Source organism: Sminthopsis crassicaudata, chromosome 6 (genome assembly GCF_048593235.1).
Source record: "Sminthopsis crassicaudata isolate SCR6 chromosome 6, ASM4859323v1, whole genome shotgun sequence".
Taxonomy (NCBI): domain Eukaryota; kingdom Metazoa; phylum Chordata; class Mammalia; order Dasyuromorphia; family Dasyuridae; genus Sminthopsis; species Sminthopsis crassicaudata.
The window spans coordinates 162,559,810-162,579,344 of NC_133622.1; the positions used below are offsets into that span (position 1 = coordinate 162,559,810).

Below are 19,535 nucleotides of genomic sequence, written 5' to 3' on the forward strand. Positions count from 1 at the left end.
GCCTGTAGAGTCAGTGATTCTCCTGGATTTCTCTCTTCCTCCTCTGCTTCATGCAAACCTTCTCCAATCTCCAGAGGCTCAGAATCTCTCCCCCCATTCTGAGATAGGTCTCCTTTTTATATAAATTACTTAAAGCATAACCCAGTCTTGCACACAAGTAGAACAGGTTTACTGGCTCACTTAACACTGCTCTAATTTTTTGATGCAATCAAAAAATGTTCTCATCTTGAGAACCAAAATGGGATGGTTTCCCACCCTGATATAAGGAAAAGCTTTCTGATTAGATTTATCTAAAGGCGTGATGGGTATTTAGAAATTTCTTTTCATGCCAGGTCTTCAGGCAAGGCTGGAGGTCCACTTCATTGGATATTGTAGAAGAAATTCTTCTTTAGGTATGGATTAGAATAAAGTAACTCTGTGACCCCTTCTAAATCTAGGCGAAGGAGAGAGAGAGGGAGGGGAGAGGGGGGACAGGATATGCTACCACAGGCTGGTGCTTGGGTAAAATTCCACTGGGGTAGGAGGAGACAACATTCATGAAAGGGCCTCGAGACACTGGGTACAGACATTAGCTGGTGAGCTCAGGAAAATGAATGTGCTGGGTCTTATTAACTTTGTATTCTGGTTTTCAGAGCAAGACAGATTCTTGATTTTGTTGTTTTAAAATGGAGAAATATGAGAACCTAGGTCTGGTTGGTGAAGGCAGCTATGGAGCAGTGATGAAGTGTAAGAATAAAAATAATGGAAGAATAGTGGCCATCAAGAAATTCCTGGAGAGTGAAGATAATAAAACAGTTAAAAAAATTGTCACACGAGAAATCAAACTATTGAAGGTCAGTGAACATATATTTGTTAATGTAGAAATAGAAGCAAAAGTGTTTATTGATAAAGTCTGAACTATCTTCTAGAAATGTTTTTTGTTTACAGTAAGATTGTCATTTTTTAGTTTCAATTTTGCACAAAAAAAGGTAGTTTATCCAAATGCCATGTATTAATGTGTTAAATTTATTTTTAAAAAATTTGAAGGAGAAATAAGATGGAACAGGTAGTTGCTATTTTGATAAACCCAGTACCTTTGGGTAGGCTGTAAAATTTAGGGTGTTTAGGATTTCACTGGAGGAAAGGATGGAGAAAATAACTATCACCTGAACTTTTGGTAAATAAAAATTGTTGTTGTTACCTTTTATTCTATTAGAAAAGGACAACTATAGGAATTTTCTTGAGGTTCTAGTGTTTGTTTAAAATATTAGATATAAATTGTCAAGAAAATTTTAAGTCTTTTAAAATGAATTTTTGAGATATATTTTTGTTTTGATAATTTTATGATTTATCATAGGTTCTTATGAGTGAAACTGGAAGAAGGCATGTATGAGTTGGGCTTTTAAAACTATTTCATTTTATTTTAATGAAAAATCTAAAGAAACATGATATCTAGATTAAAGAAAATTAAACATTCTTCTTTAGTGAGCCAATTCTCAAGCTTCTAAAATTCTTTTGAATATTGAATAAGTTTAGAATTCTTTCTCCTTGAACTCTGTGCCTCTTCCATGTCACCTTATGATGAACTTTCTGGGTGATGTCAATCTTGTTTCTTTTTGGGAGAGATGGGCTTAGAAGGTCAGAAGGAAATGATTAATAGATTTTGATTACATAGATTAATTGATTAATAGAATTTGAAAGGGAAACGTGTTAGTGATGGCTGCAAATTAATTAGAAGCTTAAGATGGTTTGCCAGAGAATAAGTTTCTTATTCTCTCCAAATCATAGGTATTTTTTTTTGCAAGTATGATTTAATGCTATTATTATGGAAACTTCTTCCTTAAAGGTTTTTTCCTACCCTTAACTCATTCTAGTGTTTCATTACCCTTGTAAAAGAAAGTCCTCCTAATGTTTAATGCAGCTGTAAGTTATTGTGGTTAAACATTGACTAGATCAAAATGGATTGTGTGTTTGTGTTTAAATTTAAAATCTGTTCTAGTAGATTGGTGGATTTTTACTATCAAATTCTGCCAAAAACCTACTGTTAATTTTTATTTGCCTGTGCAAAAGACTATCAGACTGTAATAAAATCTAAACCTTGATTTTAAAAGTTTTGTTGATGCCAGCTATTTCCTAATACATGTTCTTCCCTTTAAAATAGCTAGGCAAAATCAGCTGACAGAAATAGAGTATCTCCAGAATTTGCACCATTTGTCATTTATAGTCCTTTGCCTTTTGAGAGTAAGGATACCTATTTTATCAGTTTCCCTTAGAACTCCATATTAATTATTGCATCTGATCTGAATTCAGCTGTCTTTTAGCATTGTGTTCATTCATGCTCTGAGTTCTACTTTCTTTGCCCTTTTTTAGTATATCTCTGAATTCTTCATATTTGTTTTTTCTTATTGGAACAATCCATCTGATGCGGGTAGTAGCCCCTTTAAGATTTCTTTTTGATTTTCAACTCCCATCCCCTTTAAGATTCCTTTCTGATCCCCAACCCCCATGGCTGACCTTTGATTTATAAGACCTGGTCAATCTGCTCAGGTTTCCCAATCCCCACCTGGCGGGTTCTGGCCCTCGATGGGTTCAGTGAGCAACCAACTTGGGACTCCACCCCTGGGCCCCTGCAACCAAATGAAAGAGTCAAGCTGGAATCATCTCTTTGCAGAAGGTTGAAACATGCAAGCACCATGCTTTGCATCACAGACTCGCTGTCCACCACTTATGGTGTATTCTTTTCTCTATCTAATACCTTTTGCTAACCTTACTTCCAAACCCTACAATAAACTTTATTTTTTATCAATCTAGGTTTTTGGATCTGTAAATTCCATTACAGGGGACTTTCGCTGCCACTAGAACTCATTTAACTTTGTATCTTTGCGCCGAATCCAAAGGGGTTGCAGTGGAGCTCCATTTGACTCCCTGTACCCCAAACCTCCCATTAGACCTCAATTAATCCTAATTTTATTTAGGTAAATCATCATTTGGGTAGACCTCATCAAAAATACTGTGCTGTGATCCACGTTCAGTTCCCATAGTTCTTTTTCTGAGTGCAGATGGCTGTCTCTATCACAAGTCTATTGAAATTGGCCTGAATCAGATTATTGTTAAAAAATAAAAAAAGCCACATCCATCAGAATTGATCATCGTACAATCTTGTTATTGACGAATACAATGATCTCCTGATTCTGCTCATTTTACTCAGCATCACTTCATGTAAGTCTCTCCAGGTCTTTCTGAAACCTGCTGATCATTTCTTTTTCTTTCTTTTCTTTTCTTTTCTTTTTTTTAAATTAATTTTATAATTATAATTTTTTTTGAAAGTACATATGCATGGGTAATTTTTTTTTTTTACAACATTATCCCTTGTATTCACTTCTTTTCCAGATTTCCCCCTCCCTCCCTCTACTTCCTCTCCTAGATTATAGGCAATCCTATACATATTAAATGTGTTACAGTATAACCTAGATACAATGTATGTTTGTAACAATTTTCTTGTTGCACGATAAGAATTGGATTCTAAAGGTATAAGTAACCTGGGTAGAAAGACAATAGTGCAAACATTTTACATTTTTTCCCAGTGTTCCTTCTCTGGGTGAGGTTGTTTCTGTCCCTCATTGATCAACTGGAACTGAATTAGATCTTCTTTATGTTGAAGATATCCACTTCCATCAGAATATATCTTTATACAGTATTGTTGTTGAAGTGTATAGTGATCTTCTGGTTCTGCTCATTTCACTCAGCATCAATTCATGTAAGTCTCTCCAGGCCTTTCTGAAATCATCCTGTTGGTCATTTCTTACAGAACAATAATATTCCATAACATTCATAAACCATAACTTATTCAGCCATTCTTCAACTGATGGGCATCCACTCAGTTTCCATTCTCTTGACACCACAAAGAGGATTGCTACAAACATTTTTTTACATGTGGATCCTTTTCCCTTTTTTATGATCTTTTTAGGTAAACTTATATTTTAAAACAATGAAATGGGATGATTTTGGAAGAGAACTATGACCATTATTTTTCCGTCCTTTTTTTTTTTTTTTTTTTGACATTGTCAAGAAGTTAAGGAACTTAACATAAGGCAGAAGTGTTACAGAACAGTGGGAAGTCTCTGGTGTCTGAGGCCAAATATTGTCTATCCTGAGGTTTGTTATTATGTGGCCCTGAGTACATCACTTAAATTCCTGGGCACATTGCCTTGCCTTTAAAAAGAGCTGGTCTGACTGTTTGGTTCCTGATTTCACTATAGCAGATAATTGGCAAGAAGTGATTTTTAAAAAGAGGGTTTGTTTTAAACTTTTCAAGATGTGATGAAATGGATTGGCTTGTTATCTTAATCTGCTTTCTTTAACCACCAAAATACAAACAATCAAGTCCAAAATCCTTGTATGTATGTATCAGTGTATATATAGTAGATAACATACTATTGAACTTTGAGTTAGGAAGACCAAAATTCAAATTCTGCTTCAGCTATTTATTAGTTGTGTGATCTTGGGAAAGCTGCTTAATCTCTTACAATTAAGGGTAAAATGAGGAGAATAGTAGCTGCTATCTCCTGAAGTTGTTTTAGTCTTTATTTTTGTAACTTATCCCCTCATTTTCTTTTTGTTGGCTTCTTGCTGTAGCTAATATTTGTAGAATTATATTTAATTATAATGGTGACTAAATTATAATGTTGTGACAATGGACATTCTTGTTTTATCCCTGATCAGAAACTTTTCTTTTTAAAGATAAGAGAAAGAAGAGGATTAGGTTTTTAATATTAATCCACCTACAGTTAACAGTGAATTTGGTTATTCAATATACATTTAACATTCAGGAAAACTGTTTCCTGCCTTTCCAGAGCAAATCCCAACACATGGTTTTGTTTTCTGTATTTAGCTCAATATTTTAATTTGCAGTAGATTTCTGTTATTACCTGTATTAATAGAGGATGCTTGACATATTGAATAGAGGGCAAGCTTTTAAGGAAGACTTGGGGTAAACGTCCTCTCTGTCATATTTTGACTGAATGGCCTGACATAAACCACAAGTATAGCTCTGTGTTGGTAGAAGACATTAAAAAAAACCATGAAGTATATATTAAAAACCAATGAAATCAGAGATTTGTTTAAAAAGGAAGAAAAAGTTTTATAATCTATTTCTTCAATGTGGTAAACCTAGAGAACATAATTTTAAACTAACATTTATATTAGTTGTTAAAATAAATACAATATCACAGAATCTTTTTTTTTTTTGGCATGAGTAATTTTTTTAAAAAAATATCATTATCCCTTGTATTCATTTTTCCAAATTATCCCCTCCCTCCCTCTATTCCCTCCCCTTGATGACAGGCAATCCCATACATTTTACATGTGTTACAATATAACCCAGATACAATATATGTGTGTAAATACCATTTTCTTGTTGCACGTTAAGTATTAGATTCCGAAGGTATAAGTAACCTGGGTAGATAGACAGTAGTGCTAACAATTTTCATTCACTTCCCAGTGTCCCTTCTCTGGCTGTAGTTGTTTCTGTCCATCATTGATCATCCGGAAGTGAGTTGGATCTTCTTTATGTTGAAGAATATCATAGAATCTTAAAGTTGAAAGTGATGTCAGAAGCTATCTCATTGTCTACATACACTCTTCTTCCTTTTTTTTTTTAATTAAAGCTTTTTTAATTTACAGAGCCTATGCATGGGTAATTTTTCTAACACTGACCCTTGCAAAACCTTTCGTTCCAAATTTTCCCCTCCATCCCCTTATCTCCTTCTCTAGCTGGCAGGTAGTCCAATACATGTTAAATATGTTGAAATACATCTTAGATCCAATATGTGTATACATATTTATAGTTATTTTGCTGCTTAAGAAAAATCAGATCAAGAAGGAAGAAAAGGAAAAACTGAGAAGAAAAACAAACAAAATGCAAGCAAATAACAACAGAGAAACTGAGAATGCTATAATGTGGTTCCACTCTTTGGGTGTAGGTAACTCTCTTCATCACTGAACAAATGGAAATGGTTTGAATCATCTCAATGTTGAAGAGAGTCACATCCATTAGAATTGATCTTCCTATAATCTTGTTGCCATATATAATGATCTCTTGGCTCTACTCACTTCACTGAACATCAGTTGAAGTCAGCCTCTCCAAGCCTCTCTGAAATCATCCTGCTGGTCGTTTCTTACAGAACAATAATATTCCATAGCATGCATATACCATACTTTATTCAGCTATTCTCTAATTGATGGACATCTATTCAATGTTCAGTTTCTAGCCATTATAAAAAGGGCTGCCACAAACATTTTTTGCACATGTAGTTCAGAAACTTTTAAAAAATGTTTCTGTTACTGATATTGTTTTCTCTTAATTTGAGATAAATACTATTTGCCGCATTAAGAAAAGCTCCATTTATTAATGTGATTTCTAGTTTTTTCTTTAAATGTGAGTATTGTATTTATGTTAAAGTGCCTTTTCTATATCTATTAGTAAAATTATTTGGTTTTTATTATTTTATAGTGAATAGAGCTAAGTTTATAATTTTTCTAGTATTGAATTAATCTTATATTTATGTATTTAAAATTTTCCTATAGTATAGCTATTTTCCTATAGCTCTTTTATTTGAGTTTTACATATTTATTAAAAATACCATATAATTTTCTTTTTCTGACATTTCTATTTGATTTAGCATTATTTGTCTGAAAGAAGCTTAATAGGATTCCCTTCTTTTCCTAATTTTGCAAACAATTTAAATAAATTTGGAGTTAATTTTCTTAAATTTTTTAATAAAATTTACCTGTAAATCCATTTGGACTTGTCATTGTTCTCTGGCTGTTGTGTGCTTGGTTTATGACTTGTTCATTTTTTTCTTCTAATATTGAATTATATACATTCTTTGTTTTTTGTTCTTTGTTAATCTAAATATTTTTATTTTTGTAAATATTCATCTATTTCTTTAAGGTTATTTTTTATAGACATGTAATTTAGCAAAATATTTTTCTAATAATTTCCTTTATGTCTTAATTTTTAAAAATCTTTTTTTATTTTTATATTTATATTTCATAAAATATAAAATAATTAAGATTTTATATTTATTAGTTGAAGTTATAGAAGTATGTCAAATTAAAATAGCTAAAATTTCTCTTTACATACAACAGCAAAATACAATACTATTAGAAAAAAAAAAAGAATCCCCCTCCCTGACAACCATATCTTTTTATCTAAGGGAACCAGCTGCCTCCAGAGGCAGCCCATTCTGTTGGGACATCTCTGATTGTTGCCATATTTTTCTTTATATCCAACCTCTCTGCAGCTAACTTGTCTTAGTTCTGGTTCTGCTGAATATCTACATTTAAGCAGAATGGTCTCTTCTATAGAAAGCTCCTCTCCCTAATATTCTCTGAATGAATATCATCAGTTTTCATTCAAATCCTCCTGTTCTTCGTTTCTCTGAACATTCTCCAGTTTATCTGTACTTTTCCAAAACTGTGGTACCAAAAATGCATCCTCATGTTCTAGAGGTAGTCTGATAGGCCAGAGTACAGACATCTACAGTCTGTCTCATCAAGGACATCTTTCCTAGAGGATCTGGAATGAAAAGGAAATCCTTAGATACTTGACCACTGTACACTTGAAAAGATATAGGCTTTCTGGTATAATATTCTTTTTAAATTTTCTTTCTATGAATATAATTTGACTTTATTTATGGAAAATTTATTGCCTTTTTTTTTTTAACAGCAATTGAGGCATGAAAATTTGGTGACTCTTCTGGAAGCATTTAAGAAAAAGAAACGATGGTACCTAGTATTTGAATTTGTAGACCATACTATACTTGATGATTTGGACCTCTTTCCAAATGGACTGGAATACCCAAACGTTCAAAAGTATTTGTTTCAGATAATTAAAGGAATTGAATTTTGTCATAATCGCAATGTAAGTATTTAGTTTAAATGGGGCCACATAGTCAGGAGGAAAGAAAATTTGACTTGACATCAGAGAGCCTAGATTTGAACCCTATATCTGCTACTTATTCTATGTGACTGAGCAACCAGTCAACCAAACAATGAATCAACCAACTAATCAATAAGTATTCACTGAGTGCCTCCATATACCAGGTGTTGTGCTAGTTAGGTATTTGCATATAAATATAAGAGAATGGAACAATTTTTAGTCACAATGAGTTTAAATTCTAATGAAAAAAAGAATTTATAAATAAATAATAGTATAAAATAAAAATAATGATATACAATATTTTAATAAAATAATACCAACACCTACCATTATATTAATAATATATCAATAACAATATTGTGATGTTACAATATAATATGATGATACTACATATAATAAATGTAACACTAACAAATACAAATATATATGGAATATTGTGTACAAAGTATTTGGGAGGAGCAGCATTGTCTGTGGAGGATCAGGAGAGGCTTCTGGCAGAAAATGGTGCTTGAGCTGTATCTTAAAGGAGGAAAGATCTGAGGCAGAGGGAAGAAGGGATGGCTTCCAGGCCAGTGCAAAAGTATGTGTAAAGAACAGAGAGAAGTCCAGTCACTATGGCTGTCCAGTCCTCTTCCACAAAAAGAGTAGGGTAGTTTGCCTATGTGCCTCCTAAGCTCCCTTTCAGCCCTATGCCTAGGATCTGATGACCACACTGGGTATTCACTAATTATTTATTTTGGACATCCCACAATAATATTCCTGCTTTTTTGTACCACAGTATAAAGATAGATTTTAATTTTCCTGGGCTCTCTGCTTGCAGCTTTAGAATGTACCAAAGAAGTCAAGTTGCTGCTCATTGTTCTCTTTTACCCCCAGTCACACCTAAAAATCCTTCAGGTCTTTTTTAAAGAAGAAACCTTTCTAGAAACTTCTATGAGATAACTTAAAACAAGAAGTAAGAATTCATAAAATGATTCCATTTACAGTACAAAAGAAATTTAAAGCACAAGGTTGTTGACTCTGCAAATACATTTTTGAAAATTTGAGTTTGTGCATAATTTTGTTTTCATACAGAATAAATTACTCTTATAATATGTACCTGATCATATTTTAGAGCAATGTAATATCATTAGTGAGGTAGAGGAAATAAAAATCTCTGAAGGGCAAAATTAAAGTTGTTGCCATATATGTTTTTCTCTGAAAATTATAATAATCATGTGACTAATTTACATTTGCTTTGCAACTATTAATATTTACATAAATTAATTTCAGCACATTATTTGTTGCCTTTTAGTCATTCCCTCTGAATCCTCTAAAAATTCTATTTGCCTCATCTCTCCCATATGTTTTTCCTTTTTATGGTTGTAGTGTATGAGGCAGCTAGGTGATATATTGGATAGTATTGGACTTGGAGGCCCGAAATCCTGAATTTAGATTTTTCCTCAAATACTTATTAGTATGAACCTGGGCAAGTCAGTTAACCCTGTTTGCCTCCATTTTTCTTATCTGTAAAGTGAGCTGAAGCAGGAAATGGCAAAACACCCCAGTATCTTTTCTAAGAAAATCCCAAATGGGTCTAAAAAGAATTAGACACAACTGAAATGATATAACAATAAAATTTTGTGTATGTTTTTTACTTTTTTCATGTTGTATTATTTCATAAAAGTCTTTAATATTTCTTTATATTCCTGGTTGAGTATTTTTCACATGATTATTTATATTTCTGTGTTTGAAAATTGTTTGCACTGTTTGGCCATTTGCTTTTTATTTAGAAGTTACTTTTATAAATTTGAAACCTATAGTTATATACTTAAGATTTAATATATTTATATATGATATGTATTAGATTAAATTTTTTTATCTCTCATTTGGATATTTTTTCCTAAATTGTTTTGTCTTCACAATTTTCTCTCAAATTTTCACATTTATTGTTTCTTACGATAATATTTAATTATATTGACACATCACCGTTTGATCAGTCCTTCCCCAGTTGATGGATATTTGCTTTTATTATATTTTATTTCATAGGCAGAGGGAACTCCTTTCTGGCAAAAAAAAAAAAAAACAAAAAAAACAATTTGCCCTCTGCCAATTCTGTTTAGCACATGCTTTATAACACAGGGAGATCTGTTAAATGATTTATGACTCAGAATTACCTAACTCCTACAAAAAGTCAGAACTTGAACCCAGCCCTTCTGCCTCTAAGATTTGCTTTACTCTGCCTTTTTCCCATTGCTTTCCTTTCACTAAAAATGCTCCTAGGAATATTTTTGCCTTTTCCTCTTTTTATTTTCTTTTACAAGTGGTTTTTTTTAACAAAACAAAATTATAATTTTTTTTCTTTTACAAAACAAAGTTGGTAGCCATAGAATGCTTCTCACAATAATGTAGTTTTCATACAATTTTTAACTCTTTTCAAATGATTCTTAGATCTCTTGATCCAGTTCTCTTCCAACCTCTAGTCTTGTCTTTCCATCTGTCCATAGGACATCTTGGATTTGCCCCACAAAAACCTTAAACTCAGTACATCCAAAATGGTTTTCATCTTTCCTCCCCCATTCTTTCCTTTTCTGCACTTCCCAGTCAATCGGGCTTGAAGCTTCAGCCTCATCTTCCTAGCTGTCCTTTTCAGATTCTCACTCTCAGTCAGCTAGCACTTCTAAAGCACTCACTATGGGCCAGGACTTGGGGCCAAGTCCTGTCACTTAGACCGTGGCTCCTTTATATGCTCTTTTTTTCCTGCGATAAATGCCATCATTGTGCAGACAGTCATGCATGTCTGAACTGTTGCTGTAGCCTTCTGGTTGGGTCTGCCAGCCCTGTCTATCCACCACCTGTCTCCTCTCTTTTAAGTTGCCAAAGGGATTGTCCTCCAGTGGCTCCCTGTCATCTCCCAGACCAAATGTCAAATCCCGTTTGGCTTTTGGAGCCCTTCCTACCTCTCCATTCTACTCCCAAGCACTCTGAATCCTCAATATGGTCTTTTTTGCTAGCTGTCCCTCTTCTCACTGCTTCACACCTTAGTGCCTTTCTTTTGAGACTGCCTCCCATTTACCCTCTGTGGTATGTATTTATAGGCTTCTTTTCATGTTGTCTCCCTCTTTAGAATGTGAGCTCCTTGTTATTTTTCCTTGTTAATGCTTAGCACAATTCTTGCCACATAATAAGTGCTTAATAAATCCTTGTTCAATTTAATTGACTTTGGAAGGAGTGCTATGTCTATTGCTGCTCAAAACAAACAAACAAAAAAAGACTAAAAAGTATTTATATTTTCTTTTTTCTTGCTCTCTGCAAAATATTTAACCTGTCATCATAGAATTGAGGTATATATGGATGTATTTGTTATTTATTTGTCCCAACCAATTTTCTCTTTGTGTTCTTTCCCTTGGAGAGTTTATTTACTCACATGGATTTAGTTGTTAATTTCATTCAAAGGTCTTCTAAATCTATCGTTCCCACTTACTCCTGTTCTGATCTAGTTCTATATTTCCAGATGCTTACCAGCATTTCAGTTTGAGTATCTTAAACGTAAAATATCTCTATTTCCTTACACACACCCAACCCGATTCCTATTTCCTTTGAATTTAGTACCTAGCTCGCTGTCTTTCTTCCTCATCTTTTGCCCTCATCTAGATTTCAATTTATCCTCTTAAATACCCCAGATTTCTAGATCCTCTTTCAATATCCATGACTCCACTCCACCTCAGAAATACACAGAGATGACGACCTTCTGTGTGACCTTAAATGCTCTACTTTCATGTTCATAAACTCTGAAATTTTCTTATTTGATTATCATCTTTTCTCATTCCATGTTTCCTTCAAGCCTCATGACCTATTTTATCATTCTATTTTATATTCTATTTTAACAAACTTTTATTAAGTCTTTAAGTGTTTATATCAGTTTCCCTAAAACTAGATGATAAATCTAGTAGATTATAGACTGTTCTTATATATCTTGATATTTTAAAAATTCATTTTTTATTATGAACTAAACAAACATGAATGTTATTATAAAGAATAGGTGTGTGTGAAATTATAGATTTGTATTATGTGGGTTTAAAAAGAACATTATGTATTACATATAACATATTACATTTAATATATTAGGAGCAAAACTATTCTTATATGTCCTCTCCTGAACCTCCTTTGGTCTCTTCTATGTGTTTTAAAAAATACTTCATTGGCATTTTAATATTTCTTTTCTTTTAAAAAAATGACAATAAAATGTTTTAAAATAAGTTTAAAAATAAAACAAATTTAAAATAAATTTAAAAAATACAATAAATTTAAATAAAATAAAAATTTTAAAAATAAATTACTATCCACCAGTCCCTCTATCCTGCCAAGTATAAGCCCTTTCATGTAACAAATTACTCCCATGTAAGTATAATTAAACAAAACAAATTAACATACTGGCTGTACATGAAAACATATTTCTAGTCAATTACTTCTCTGTCAGAAAGGAGGAAGCATGCATTTTCATCAGTTTTCTTAAGTTACAGTTGAAGATTGAAGTTCTGAGTCTTTCAAAGATCTTTTATTGTACATTATTGTAATTATTATGAAGATTGTTCTGCTCAACTATTTTGTATCAGTTCATACAAGTCTTCTTAAGTTTCTCTGAATCCATCAACTGTCATTTTGTATGGTGCTGCACCTTGATGCTCAGGACAGTGCTTTACACTTATTAATTTGATGCCCAAACATGATTTTTCTCACACTATGCTTTCTGACTTAGATTATACACAGAGATATAAAGCCAGAGAACATACTGATCTCCAAGTCTGGAGTAGTGAAGCTGTGTGACTTTGGATTTGCTCGCATGTTGGGAGCACCTGGGGAAGTGTACACTGATTATGTGGCAACTCGTTGGTACAGAGCTCCAGAGCTTTTGGTTGGAGACATAAAGTATGGCAAGTAAGAAATCATGAATTACCTGGGGAGACTTTTAACTCTCCATCTGGGGAAATCATGAGTAGCTAATCTAATAAATTATCTTTCAAGCACTGAAAAGAAGTTTTACTGAAGACAAAAAAAATCATAAATAAATGTCTTTGCATTTTTGCCACTTTATCATTGAATAATTAAAATTAGTGAATTATTCCAAAGGGAAATTTGTGAAGCAAATTAATAATGCTAACTTCTTTGTGCATATAGTAAAATGTCAAATAATTTGCTGTTTTTTATAATATGTCAATTGTTAACATTTTTGTTATAAGGATCTCATTATAGTGGAAGGTGAGGGACATCTTTTCAACAAGGAACCCCAGCTTCAAGTTCATGCAGAGCCCTGAATCTTATATTTTATGAACTTATCTATCATCTGAGGGACTGGCTTCAAATAATCCTAACGGTTAATCCCTTCTTCATAACTTTACATGTTCGGAGCTCCTCTGGATTTGTTAGATTTTTTTTTTTAAACTAGTTTACTTATTCTTTTGTCAAGTGATTTTGACTTCCATTTTGAATGTCCTATGGTTTTACAAAAATTCATCGGGGAAAAAAATTGGTTGCCCTATATTTTTCAGGGATTCCTGGAGAGCTTTTTTTCTGGACCTCAATCTGAATTGTTCTATGCGTTTACAAGGATCTGTTTGAGAAGGGTGTGGGTTGGCCATGTGCTAGAAGGACCCATGGAAGAATTTTCTCCCAGGACAGTTTGTTTTCTTACCTGAAGGTCAAAGAATGATTTTCAGTTCACCTCAGGTCTTTAATCCCTGTTGGGAGATTTTTCATGCTCTGGGACTATATTTTTCCCTCAAAGAGGGTAAGCTCTTTTCTTTTCTTATCGTTTCCCTTCTTTTCTTTCTTCTTTCTCTTTTTCCTTCCTTCCTTTCTTCCTCCCTCCCCTTCTCCCTCCCTCCCCTTCTCCCTCACTCCCCTCCTCCCTCACTCCCTTCCTTCCTCCCTCCCTCCTTCCCTCTTTCCTTTCCTCCCTCCTTCTGTCCCTCCTTTCCTTTCCTTTCCTTCCTTCCCTTCCTTCCTTCCCTTCCTTCCTTCCCTTCCTTCCCTTCCTCCCTTCCTTCCTTCCCTTCCTTCCTTCCCTTCCTTCCTTCCCTTCCTTCCTTCCCTTCCTTCCTTCCTTCCTTCCTTCCTTCCTTCCTTCCTTCCTTCCTTCCTTCCTTCCTTCCTTCCTTCCCTTCCTTCCTTCCTTCCTTCCTATCTTCCTTCCTTCCTTCCTTCCTTCCTTCCTTCCTTCCTTCCTTCCTTCCTTCCTTCCTTCCTTCCTTCCTTCCTTCCCTTCCTTCCCTTCCTTCCTTCCTTCCTTCCTTCCTTCCTTCCTTCCTTCCTTCCTTCCTTCCCTTCCTTCCCTTCCTTCCTTCCTTCCTTCCTTCCTTCCTTCCTTCCTTCCTTCCTTCCTTCCTTCCTTCCTTCCTTCCTTCCTTCCTTCCTTCCTTCCTTCCTTCCTTCCTTCCTTCCCTTCCTTCCTTCCTTCCTATCTTCCTTCCTATCTTCCTTCCTTCCTTCCTTCCTTCCTTCCTTCCTTCCTTCCTTCCTTCCTTCCTTCCTTCCTTCCTTCCGCAGGTAGGTGGCAACAGATGTAGAGTTAGAAAGACTTGAGTTCAAATCTAACCTTAGAAGCTTACTGTGTGACCTTGGACAAGTCATTTCAACTGTTTGCCTCAGTTTCCTCATCTATGAAATGGAAATAATAACACCTTCCTCACAGGATTGTGAGGATCAAATAAAATAATAATTATAAAGAGTTTGTCATACTGCTACTCTACCTTCCAGTTTCTTAAACTGTGGTTCGCAATATATGGTGTCTTGTAACAAATATGGAGGTTGTGAAATTACAATTTATTATCAGTAAGTGTTTGATTTGTATGCCTATTTTATATACCTATGTACCTGAGATTACATAAAAATTTCTTGGGTGAAAAGGGATCACAAATGAAAAAAGTTTTAAGAAGCCCTGCCATAGTATATAATAAGCACTGTATAAATATATTATTATTGTTAGTTGTTTATCTATCATTAGTTTTTCCTAATTGTTTGATTTTTCCTAATTGTTTGACCAGAGCCTTAAAAGTACCAAGCAGGAAAGCAATAATCTATGCAAGCTTCCTAAAATGTTGTTTGAATTTTATTACTTTTTATTTGGAAGTGATATTGATCTCCAGGCCCAGTAGTTATGATATTTCTCTCCTTCGTCCCTTGTCCCCAACCTGGCAACAACTTTGGCAAATGCACACACTTAAGCTAGTCTAGACCAGTCTCAGACTGGATCTCAAGTTCCTGCTTGATAGTTTCTTTCCCTGAGCACAGGTGGTTGAATAGCAATCCAGAGAAGGGGCTTCTAAGCTTGGTAGTTGAGAGCTCTTGGGTCTAAGTGCTTATCACTCAGTAGGAAGTGTTTGCTGCAAGGGCTTCTGAGAGATGACCTCGGACCAGAGAATGAGCTCGCCGGCAGGACTGGCCACTAGCTCACTTGAGAGAACTGCTCTGGCAGCGTGGATCTGAAATGCTTGTTGCATTAGGTATCAGCCACTCTGGAGAGTCTGTTAATAGAGAAGGCTTACAGTATCATATTTAAGTGCCTGTCAGTGCACAAATTTAAGCCTTTTATGTTTTAAGTATTTCTTTTGTGATAGAGTAATGGCTGACCAATTCCTAATCTACTTTGTCCATTGATTAAAATTTAAAGGGATGCTATTAGTGCATTTTGGGGGCATCCTAGACATGAGCTAAAATTCACAAGGTTTGTTGTTAGAGATTTTCTAGCTTTGATGGTGGGGACACAGGAGACTGAACTCCCTGATTCATGCAGCTTGAATGCATGATCTTAAAAGAAGGAATCAGGCATTTCTTGTGTTCTCTGGTTCATTATGCTCCCACCTCAGACCATAAATTTTAGGAATGTCTTTAATCTCTGTGGGCCCCAAGGAACACAATGCAAAGAGAGGAAGAGAGAGAGTGTGAAGGGGGGAATCTCTCCCCTTAAAGTTTCCTGAGTAAGTGCCACCTCACGATGCAGTTTCCCACCCTGTTTGAGGCAGATTCCCACAGTCAGGAGGGTCTCACTGCAATTGATCTCAGCAGGGAGTCAGAGCTTGTGTGTTATCAGGAGCCAAGGCCTTTCCCCTTCAGGCCTGCTCCATGGGGTAGCTCCAAAAAGTACCAGGCAGGAGATCAAGGGAGTTCTTCTGATCACTCTCATGGAATTATCATTAGTTATAAGATAATGCATGATGTGATTATGATCAGAGTTTTCTCAAGAGAACAAGGAAAATGTTATTGTCACAAGGTATTATAATAAAACAATCAATTTTCTACCACTATCTAAAGATAAAGAGATTTCACACAACTACTTTTCCCATATAACCAATGATATTCCTCTTAGAGATCAATATATGTTCATTTTAACCATTTTTGGATGGATTTTTAAATGGATTTTATTTTTCCAAATACATGCAAAGATAGCCTTCAATATTCATCTTTGCAAAATTTTGTATTCCAAATTTTTATTCTTCCTTCTCCCTACTTCTTCTCATAGACAGCAAGTAATCCAATATTTAATCTATGTAACCTATATTGCAATTCTTCTAAACATATTTTCACATGTATTCTGCTGCACAAGAAAAATCAGATCAAAAAATGAGAAAGAAAAAAACAAACAAGCAAGCAAACAACAAAAACAAAAACAAAATATGTGAAAATACTACTCTTTGATCCACATTCAATGTCTATAGTTCTCTTTCCATCACAAGTCTATTGGAATTGCATTGAATCACCTCATTGTTGAAAAGAGCCATGTTGATAGATTTTTTTTTATGTTTGCTTTTCATACTTCATACTCTTTTCTCTCTATCACTTTAACTTCCTCCAACACTGAAATGGGCTCTTCTCTGCATTTAATGACATATTGTTAGAGTAGAGGTTCATAAGTTCTTTTGGGTCATAGACCCTAGTGAAGCCTTATCAAAATAATATTTTTAAATAGTAGAAGAAAATAGTAAATTTCAGGTAGAAATATTAATGAAAATAGAGATGTAATTTTTTCCCATCTAAGTTCACAGTTTCCATTGACATTGAGCATTTGGGAACTGGTGGATCCTAAGTTAAAAACTAAAGGTAGAATTATATGTAATGTAAAAAAATGCTTCGAAGGGCCAAAGGGATCCTCGTATAAAATAAGATCCATGGATTTTGCGATAAATATTTTAGGACTTTTAAAAATTTATTTCTGACTCTTTGGCAGTAATCAGTTGGTTAAGCTTGCCAGGAGTTTAACCTGTGAGTTAAGTGGGATTTGGATAAAAAATTATTTTCATGAGCATTTTGACATATTTATTTACAATTCTCAGTACCACAAATACAAAATAATAGGCAATACATATTAAGTTTCTGTGATTATTTCATTGAATAAATTGTAGATTCTTGAGCATCTTACACAACATTTTCCCATTTCTTTCAGGGCTGTTGATATATGGGCCATTGGCTGTTTGTTGATTGAAATGTTCACAGGGCAACCCATTTTTCCTGGGGATTCTGATATTGATCAACTGTATCATATCGTGAAATGTTTGGGTAAGACTTCTACTTGCAGTTTAAATTTTACCAGAGATACAGTGTGAAATTCGAGTTTAGTCAACAATTGATATCTTTCCCAGGTTGATTTTTGCTCCACTTGATATAAAATAACCTAGTTAAATCCATTTTAGATTTAACTAACATTTCCCTGTCTCCTCTTTGTGTGAAAAAAGAATAACTATACAAAATGATGGGTTCTTTTGTAATCAGGACAATTTCAAAGATTGACATTCAGATTCTTAATACATTTTTTTGAATCTAGATTTTGGAAAAGAGTAATTTTGATGAGTAACCTAGTTTGCTTTGGGAATCAGTGTTAGATATCTCATGTCTAAGATAGAAATCCAATAGTGTAAGAATATTTTAGTGTTTCATGTTTTTCATATTGATATTCTTCGTGATGTGGAAATATGATCTTAGATATACTGTTATATAAAGTCAGTGGGAATAACTTTTTTTTTTTTGACTTGTGATATCACTGAGTAAGGAAATCCTAATGAGGAAAGTCCTTTACCAATGCTTTGGCAGCAGTTATACAACATAGAGTATTAGAGAGTTGCCTTGGATACCAAGAGCTTGTGAGTTACCCAAAGACAGAGCTTGAACTTGGGTCCTGAATCTGATGATAATTTCTCATGTGCTTCTAAAATTCTTAATAATGGAAGAGTAGGACATATTTTTTGGACAGATAGGTAGTTTGACTTAGTGGGTAGTGTGGCCCTGGAGGTAGAAGGGCTAAACCTCTAGAGTTCAAATCTGGCCTCAGATACTCACTAGTTGTGTGACTCTGGGCAAATCACTTAATCCTATTTGCTTCAGTTTCCTTATCTGTAGAATGAGATAGAGAAGGAAGGGGCAAACCAGTAACTTTGCCATAAAACCCCAAATGGAGTCACAAAGAATCAGACACAACTGAAAAACAACTAAAAAAGACTTACTTTTAGCATACTTGTTATCTGACATGGAACATATGCATAACATTTGTTGATTCTATATGATTTTAGAGCCCCAATTTTGCAAAACTATATTTTTCAGTCATTTGTGTACTCTCTGTTCCCTCCCCATTTCTACACTGACTTAATGGATAGAGTGTTGGGCTAGGGTTCACATGTGGCCCTAGGTATTACTTGTTTAAACTCTGGCCAGGTTAACCTCTTTGTGCCAGATTTTTCTATCTGTAAAATAAAAATAAGTATATAGTAATGATAGCACTTATTTCTCAAGGTTGTTGGGAGGTTTGAGCTAGGTAATTTTGTAAAGTGCTTTGCAAACCTTAAGCCTCTATATAATGTTAGACAGTATTACTCTGTGTAGTTACTGGGTACTGTTTTTGCTTTCAGGGAATTTAATTCCAAGACATCAGGAATTATTCTATAAGAACCAGCTCCTTGCCAAGGTGAAATTGCCTGAACCTGAAGTAACTCAGTCTCTTGAAAGCCGCTTCCCAAAGCTCCCCATAGTGGTGATTGATATAGCAAAGGTAAGGGCCAACCTGCTTTGTTAAATCTTACTAAATGGTTGGAATAGATCTAGAAGGATCTTTTTTCCTCCCCTGGGCCTTGGTTTTCAAAACAATCTCCTCATGGGGAAGTGTTCTTAGAAGCTGGGCCCTACCCAGAGTTTAGTTGTTTGGGAAATCTCCAAATGACACATAACTGTGAATTGTTAATATCAATGGTTCCCTGGTCCTCCCCCTGCCATTCCAGGTGCACAGAGGCCCACCAAAAGCTTAATTTCACTTAGAAGGGGTTGGAAGCACAACAGAAAATGGATGGGAAAAGGTCTCTTACCTTAGAAAGAGCAAGGGGATTTGACTGAAAATCATAAAACTGTGGATGGCATTTGGTGAGGTGACTAATGCACTTGTTTACCAAATCTGGAAATATCAGGAGAAGGGGGTACCTTTGGAATCTGACCAAAGGCAGTTCTCTTTGACTCAATGGATTATTATTCAATTATAGAACTCAGTCTCAAAAGTGAAATGTGTACAAAACATGGACATAAGAGAAAATCTCTCAGGTTCAAGCTCATTTCCAGGAAGTCAATTTTGCACTTTCTTTGTTAAGAATTTGTCTAGGAA

At 34.6% G+C, this 19,535-nt stretch overlaps 1 protein-coding gene across 3 annotated transcripts in view; it reads left to right on the plus strand.

Annotated features, from left to right (window-relative positions):
* The first annotated feature begins 526 nt into the window (after positions 1–526).
* The window catches only part of CDKL2 (cyclin dependent kinase like 2), a 44,338-nt gene continuing 25,329 nt past the window's right edge, over positions 527–19,535 (plus strand). For 2 of the 3 annotated variants that reach the window (XM_074273535.1, XM_074273536.1), the window contains exons 1-5: positions 625–833; positions 7,709–7,903; positions 12,660–12,838; positions 17,340–17,452; positions 18,796–18,935. In XM_074273535.1, the coding sequence (XP_074129636.1) occupies positions 666–833; positions 7,709–7,903; positions 12,660–12,838; positions 17,340–17,452; positions 18,796–18,935 (795 nt within the window). In that variant the 5' untranslated portion in view covers positions 625–665. Of the gene's footprint in view, positions 834–7,708; positions 7,904–12,659; positions 12,839–17,339; positions 17,453–18,795; positions 18,936–19,535 lie in introns of all 3 variants that reach the window. The other variant, XM_074273534.1, reaches the window with a different exon arrangement.